Consider the following 8,190-nt stretch of genomic DNA (forward strand, 5'->3'; position numbering starts at 1 on the left):
TGTCTCTGTCTCAGTGTCTTGGTTTCACTTATCTGTAATGTGAAAAACTCCAGTCACAGCAAATTCTAAGATCCAGCCTATGAGGAAATGCAGAAGACTTCTTTGGAAAAGAGAAGTGAATTTTCAAGAATTTCAATCATTTTTATTTTCTGTGTATTACAGTAACATCACAGCGACTCAAACTGCCATTGGATTCAGCAGCAGTGAAAAGCACTTATCATACATGATGTTTCCAATTTTGAAAATAAACCATAGTCATAAATCATAAGAAGATAAGCAAAACATTTGAAACACATATATTATGTGTCATAAAAGTATTTACAGAGTGCTTCCTCTGAACAGTGATTGTCTAGTTATTGTGCAGCTACAACATGACAGCTGAATTGTTAGTTGTAAACGCTACATTTTGAATAACAGACGTGTTCTGGACAAAGCCTCTCTCATTGTTCCTCCTACATAAGATATCACAGTGTAGAATATGCAACAGATGTCTTCGCAACTTTTGTGAGAGCATATAAAACAGCGGGTTCATACAGCAATGAGAGAATGCAAGTACACGAAAAACATTGTAGGCAATTTCTAACCATTTATACTCCGTACAGACTTTGGGTTTATAAAGAAGGCGGATGAAAAGTATAATGATGTAGGGTCCCCAGCAGATGAAGAAGGCCACAACAATACACAGAACCACAGCTACAGTTCTTTGCCTTTCTCTATTTGCAGCCTGCAAAACTGTCTTTATGATAGCACAATAACAGAAAATAGTGATGGTAAAAGGTAAGAAGAAAAGCAGTGACATTTGTACATAATATTCGAGCACAACATCAGATGAAGCTTCACAGTAGTAGACACCATAAAATTCAGAGACCTCTATTTTGATGGCATCTCTTATGGATGCAGCTATGCTGATGAGCCAGGCAGCTGCACAGGCACCAATCACATACTTCCTTTGCCTCAGATGGTTGTTCGGCCACTTCTGCAGGACCACAGTGAAGAAACGATCCACAGTCATGGCAGTCAGTATAATAACACTGCTGTACAGACCAATAAAGTGTGCCCCAGTTAAAAATTTGCATAAAAAGTCCCCAAAAATCCAGTGGTGGAGGTGATAGACAGCCCAGAATGGAAGCGTGACAGTGAAGATCAAATCGGAGCAGGCCAGGTTCAGGACAAATATATTGGTGACTTTTTTCAGGTTTTCATAAATGACAAGAATGCATATCAGGAGACTGTTTCCAATGACACTGAGAATGCAGATCACGATGAAGAAGGCTCCACTGATGATTGAAAAGTCAGGTAGTTCACAAAGATACACAGTCTCTTCAGTACTGTAATCAGTGATGGTATGATTATTCTCCATTGTAAATTTTCTAAAGGACCTGGGCACAAAACCAAAATCAGACAAGAATATCAACAATCTTCTAAAATACTGACCTTCATTATAATTTAAAAAACAATAGAAAGAGCAAAGTACGCAGAACACAGCTTCACTATACTGAGCAACTTACCCTGAACATGAGCTGGCTGGTCTTGTGCTGACTTGAAGAGTGTTGAAAAAGTAGAATAAGCTGTGATGTAGAGAAGTGAACCAAAAGTTCCTCTATTTGTCGACAGTGCTAGTGACCTTAAAAGTCTCAAACAGTAAAATTGAAAACAAAAGTATACACATATATATAGTGTGTTTTTGTGTGTGTATTTGTGCTTTTTCGTAATCTGTGAATGTATTGACTTCATGACTCGTGTAAAAAAAAAAAACTGATGATACGCATTTGTTGCTAGAAACTACATGATTTTGCACTCAAACCTCTAACTTTTTGGTAAAACAAAATAACAACAGAAATAGATACAACTGAAATAAGCATTGCATGTGTGTGTGTTAACAATGGCCCCGTGTCTTACAAATGTCTTTATTATAATAATTGTAATTCTGGATGGCATAATTCTGCACTATGAGGATTACCTGATAGTGTTTTCAGCCAAATCACATTGTTTTAACTGAAGCATGGCATTCAATGCATTATGACAGAGGTATTAAGATGTACATACCTCCTCGTTTTAAGCATAGGTACAAATCAAACATGTTTATTTTTTATTTGATTTGAAGTTAAAATAATCAAAAGCAAATCAAAGTTGAAAACAACTTTTTTTATTGTTAAAATTATTTCACATAAATTGAAATTGAAAATAAAACCACTGATTTACAAAGGATTGATATCAAAATGTCAAATCAAGCAGTTAATCAAAGTAAACTGCATACAGATTATTAAGTGTACAATATATCAGTACAGTATAGGCATTGGAAGCCACAGGTATACAGCACAGTAGCACAGAAATGACATTTTAGGAATTGCTATTACAAGATTATATTTCTTATGGAAGAAATACTGTTTAAAGATTCAAACCTCTTTTACCCATTGGTCACGACACCATACATATTACCGCCAGTGAAAAAGACTTCAGTTTGTCTTCTGATCACCTTGAAACCTGTGATTATCAGCCCCTCACTGCTCTAGATATACCTTACTTGGCGTGACCATCGTCTTTTTACCTTCTAACCTCAAATCAGCCTCCATATTCTTCTGTGGCTTTGCATTATTGAAATAATGATCCCTCAAATTAACCACTGAGACTAACTGAGCTATTTCTGTTCTTGCTTCAGTCTCTGAAAAGAAATCACAGAAAATCTGCTTTTTTTTCTGAAATGTACCGCAGGGTTTTAACCTAAATGCTAACTCAAGTTATTACAGCAACACTGTCTTTAGTGGCACTTAATGCCTTGGTTGTATTTAATGCCAAATAAGCAAATCCAAACATAATTAACATTGACAAAAAAATGAATTAAATAACCTACCGTATATATTATCAGTACTATCAGTTATAGTGAGTTGGAATGCTGCTAACAATGCAGGTATCATAAAACTAGAGTTAACAAGGCTGCAAAAGATGCTAAAGTGGCACATTGAATGTTTTTTTTACATACAGTACCAGGTAGGTCAAAATGCATTTAGCAGTCAAGTCCCAAAATCCTATTAGGCAGCTGCATTCCCTTAATTCCTTTTCCCTTGTTTCCTGTCTTTGTCTCATGGACTGCTGCAATGAAATTAAGAATTTCTAAAAACATGCAGGAAAAAGTTGTAGATTTAGGCTATTTAGATTATGTAAGGACATGTTGTTTTGTTAACAATTTACATGAATGAACACATTTTTTTGGCAGTGGGCAAAACAAGCTAGGTACTGTCCATATAAAATCATTTTACAAAAAAACCCTGCACTCAGTGAGAAACAGACCGCAGTGGTTGTAACTTCTTTCATCAGACTCCTGTCTGATGTCATTCTATGAAAATATCATATTGATGTTATGAAATATATCCCTATACAGCACTATCCATGTGTAATAATGTTTTTTTTTTTTTTGCCAGAAATCTTTAAAGCCCTGAAAAAAAAGTTTTTCACAGTTCTTGAAGAACTAAGAGAAGAAGTTCATCTCTCATTTGGAAGGTTTCTGCAGTTCTGATTGGTTGTGAGTTGCAGGAATCTAAGCTATTCTGCAGTAATTTACACCTTGAGAGTCTTCAAGAACCAAGTAAAGAAGTGCAGTCACCTTCCATTTAATAGGTTCCCCACTGAGTGAAATCAGATACAAATCAGTAAACAGCTATAGTAAATCCAGTATAATTCAATTCAATTCAGTTCAATGCAATTCATTTCAATAACACTTTGAAAATCACTGAAAGTAAATTGTATTGCTCCATTATGAATTATCATTAGATATATGCTATTGTTATAGATAAATAAACAAAATAAACAACTGACAAACAACATTTAGAAAGTTGAAGCGTAGCAGAGAGGAGTGCATGGTAGAAATTTTCAGATGTCACCATAAGTGGGTAGGGTTGTTGATTTTGTAGCCTGGCAACAATTTAGCTGATGAGTGCACAAGCAGCATTGACACGTAACACACGTGAACTCTCTCAATAGGCAAAATGGACAGAAACTCACAGCCAGCATTTCAGTATCCGGGGTGCAGAGATGCTCTTTCTCAGTGACATATTCAGGTTTCCTTATCTGTTGTTAACAAGTGTTGTAACCCTGCTCCTTCCCTGTTACCTCTTTGTCTGCAGTGTTTTGCCCATCTGAGCTGAGTAGAGAGGTGTTAGATTTATTCCTGCAGCCAAACCTCGATAAAAAAAAATTCAAAAAATGATACCCTGATATTCCAGCTGTTTCCTCTTCAGGGGTTCCAAGCTTGTCCATTTTATCTATCTGTAATCTCACACTTCCCATGATGATCAAGGGAAGAAATTATTTAACCCAGTTTCCCCTTATTCCAGGCATTATTTGAGCTTTAGAAGGCTCAATTAGCTGCTGCAATATGTTAACAACTTTTGTGTTGCCAGGGTTATGCATCACAACTGATGTCATTCCAACAGCACAGCATCCAAACAAATACAGAAAATTAAAAAATAATCAAAAATGTAATACTCAGTATAAAATCTCAAGAAAATGCATAGAAAGACACATTATGTCCAGAACTACCGCCGGTCTCTAGGGCGGCGCCATTCTGGAATTCAAATTAATTGATACTGATAATGAGTAATTAACTCATTTTGTTTATGCTGATACCGAGTTTGATTAAACCACTGTCTGGTGGTGTCAGTCATTTTTTTCAACCAAATGGAAGATCTAACAGGCACCAAAAGTTCCAATACTTATGACACTGACAGTCAAAGACAGAAATGAACTCTTCTTTTAACTTGACTGTTTCAAGTTAAACAGCACAAACTGAACCCAGCACGAGGCGTGAGATTTTTGTTATTCACTTGTTGTAGATGTGATTGTGAGTCGGCTATGTCTATTTTGGCTGGTGTTGTTGTTGTGGCCCCAGCTCTTCAGCATTTTCTTCAAATGGTTTTTGAATTTAACCCCCACAAACACATAAAACACCGGGTTGAGACAGCAGTGTGAAAACGCAAGGAGTCGGCAGATGGAGAGGGCATAATCCAGACTTTTGCTAATTTCACAGAGTTTTTCAAAAGACATTGAACTGACAGTGGATTGTTGCTCAAAAATTGATCGTAGCAATATTACTATGTTATAAGGAGCCCATCCAATGAAGAAAACAACTATGAGGATAAAAATTAGTTTCAAAGTTTTGTTTCTTCTTCTTTGGGCATTACGACGCAGCAACTTCCAAAGGATCTGACTGTAGCAAAAAATGAATACCACTGAGCTCAGTATGAAGAGAGCATTTTGTTGGTATATTACCCACAATTTCCAGTTGGGGTCCACAAATCCACAGTAAGTTAAGTCCTCTACTTTGGTGGCGAAGAATGCTGGACTGGCAACCAGGATACTCACGACCCAAATAATCACAGTGGCTATGATGCTGAAGAGGCCAGTAGCGGACACAATATCAGACAAAGGATTCATGACAGCTACATAGCGGTGAGCAGTCATCAAAATGAGGAGGATACTGCTGCTGCAGAAGCCAACATAAAAGATGAAGTTTATTATTTTACAAGCAGGCTCTCCAAAAGTCCAACCGTATATGTGGTAGTGGGCCCAGAAGGGCAGACCTGCAGTGAAGAAGAGATCTGATACAGCCAGGTTCAGAATTAAAGCGTTAGTGATGGATTTGAGGTTCTCATACTTGATAAGAATCATAAGGACCAGGATGTTGCCAATCAGACTGAATATGATCACAAAGGAGAAAAATACTGGGGTCAAGATTGCTCCAAAGTCAATCACAGAGGTTTTATTGCAAGCTTCATCCGGATAGTCGTTATCATAGTTGGCTGGATCAGGAGTCATGCTTGGATAGAATTCAGTTATCATCAGTTCAGACGCCATTTTCCTCCAGCAGGCAGAGAATCTAAATTTGAGAAAGGCTTTGTTAGATAGTCAAATCAGTTTATTCACATAACACTATGGCCTCAAATCATATTAAAGTACATTATTACTAGTTGTTTATAGGGGTCTTTAGCCAAAAATATGGCTTTAGATTTATCTTTCTAAGAAGTCTGTCTCTAACTCAGTCCAACACATTATGTTTAACCTCTGATATAAGTGTGTTTAAAGACCATGAAAACTTGGCTGATGTTTTGTAAAGACTAGAGTATTGAAGAAGCAACAAGGCTGACACCAGGTTAAACAATTCTAAGCACAATGGGAAAGGTGCTGGGGTAGATATTTTCTGAGGAGAATATTGGAACTAATAATACATTTTAGCGTCATTACTAGAATGCACAGCCCAGAGTAGGTTGAACAAACAGAAGTTCACAAACCTACACCACTTGCAATTATTTTCTATCCCACTGGCATTGTTTGTGTATACTCTAGCTCATGTAGATAAGAGCTCGAATTGTCTGTTTATATTATTCTTACCAATGCTATTTCGATTTGTGTCATTGTTTCTATGAAATGCCATTATTTAATGTACACCTCCAAATTGCCAAAATTTGTCTGTGTAAGATAGAAATAAAAACAGGATATGATGACTTGCAAATGTTATATTCTAATGTCATATTCACAATAGTACATGTGATATGTTGACAGTGAAACATATTATTATTTCATTCAAATATTACCTAATCTAGAATTTGATTGCAAAATAATTTGAGGCAGCAGCAACAAAAAGCTGGAAAAATAAGTGCTACTTCAAAGAAACAGTTAACACATTTCAGCTAAGTAAGTTAATTAGCAACAGGTCAATAACACAAATGCAATAACATACGTATGAAAAGAACACCTTATAGAGACAGAGTCTCTCAAAAGTAAAGATGGACAGAGATTCAGGAAGCTGCAAGAATTTGCATCTACAAATTAGGGAGCACTTTCAGAATAGTGTTCCTGAAGGTTAACATTTTCAAGGTTTTGAATGTTCAGTGATGTACAGATATCCCTTTGCACAAGGGAAATGAAAATCTTAGTCTTATCATAGAGCAAATGATGTCAGCATCAGTTGGATTAAAAGTCTCCAATATGTCTAGATAAAATAAAAACAAATAAATAGATTTTGACCATAAATGGAGTGATGCTGGGCGAGCTAGTTCAGGCAGACAGCTCAAGCTGCTCTGCTGCCTCACATGTGATTTGTCTCACACTCTACATGCCACTAATCAAAAATCCACTCCTGCAATTTGGGCGGCCTATTTAAGCAGCGAGCTCTTTGCCTTGTGCTTGCTGCCACTGCCACTGATGCTGCTGCTGCTGCCCTTCTATAGCACACATTACCTGCTCTTCAGCCCCTCCGCCACCTTAGCATCTACCTGTAGGCTCTGGGAAAAATATATATTTCACTCATCCTTCCAAGATGAAATTGTGAAAACGGTTGCACAACAACTGATGAGGTCAGAGCCTAGATGCCAAACCAATTTTCATGGCAACAGAAATCTTTCTCAATTAGCATTTTCTAATTAGAACAACCTTAATGTGAACAGTTAAAAGACAAAATCTGTTTAGTGATACCATCAAAAAGACAAAAAGGAGAGACCCAGAGCCTAGAAAATATTTCATAGATATGGAAAGGAAACATATCTTACCTGCACAAAGGTTGTACTGGTTCACTCACCAGGTCATTCACACATGTGTTATTGGAACCTTGGGAACTGGGATTTGACCTTAAGTATCTACGGCAAAGGAGAAGTACCAAACCTCAGCCCACCCTCCTGCCACCCCCACTCTAATACCACACTCAATCATAGTGGTAAGTTTCAGGTATGCATGTGACAGTGTGTGTTTACCGTCTCTGTAACTCAAGCGATGGTATATGTGTGTATGTACGTATATATTTATATATATATATATATATATATATATATATATACATAATATATTACGAGAAGAATAATCTAATTTATTTAATTTGGTTGTTACAGCTGAAGCTGTTTGGGTAATATGTTTCAGTTTTCGTTAATACAGCTTACATAAGATTTAACATTGCATGTAATAATTAATGAATAAATAAATTCATTAATTAATTTATTTATAAAATGTACTGTTTAAAGTTTGAAATGAAACGCATCTTTGATCAGTTATTTTCCTTTATCAGTCTGAGTTTGCACATTACCACTATCTGGTTATGACATGTGTCTCACTAGTGTTTATTTATTATGAGCCTCTCAACCAAACGCGGCCTGGTTTTATAGACTGCTGATCTGTAATTAGCCAACAGTTCTGTCAATCATTCGT

The 8,190-nt window shown here is 36.6% G+C and overlaps 3 protein-coding genes across 3 annotated transcripts in view; all 3 read right to left on the reverse strand.

Annotated features, from left to right (window-relative positions):
• The window catches only part of LOC140268337 (E3 ubiquitin/ISG15 ligase TRIM25-like), a 142,925-nt gene that overhangs the window by 2,658 nt on the left and 132,077 nt on the right, over positions 1 to 8,190 (reverse strand). The window lies entirely within an intron of this gene.
• LOC140268762 (chemokine XC receptor 1-like) lies at positions 293 to 1,534 on the reverse strand. Its single transcript, XM_072363739.1, has 2 exons — positions 1,509 to 1,534; positions 293 to 1,379 (listed from the first exon to the last, which is right to left on the reverse strand). The coding sequence occupies exon 2, from the start codon at positions 1,358 to 1,360 to the stop codon at positions 365 to 367; it is 996 nt and encodes a 331-aa protein (XP_072219840.1). The 5' UTR covers positions 1,361 to 1,379; positions 1,509 to 1,534; the 3' UTR covers positions 293 to 364.
• xcr1b.1 (chemokine (C motif) receptor 1b, duplicate 1) lies at positions 4,659 to 5,827 on the reverse strand. Its single transcript, XM_072363254.1, has one exon. The coding sequence runs from the start codon at positions 5,809 to 5,811 to the stop codon at positions 4,813 to 4,815; it is 999 nt and encodes a 332-aa protein (XP_072219355.1). The 5' UTR covers positions 5,812 to 5,827; the 3' UTR covers positions 4,659 to 4,812.

Source organism: Leuresthes tenuis, unplaced genomic scaffold (assembly GCF_036924035.1).
Source record: "Leuresthes tenuis unplaced genomic scaffold, fLeuTen1.0.hap1 SCAF_14, whole genome shotgun sequence".
NCBI lineage: Eukaryota > Metazoa > Chordata > Actinopteri > Atheriniformes > Atherinopsidae > Leuresthes > Leuresthes tenuis.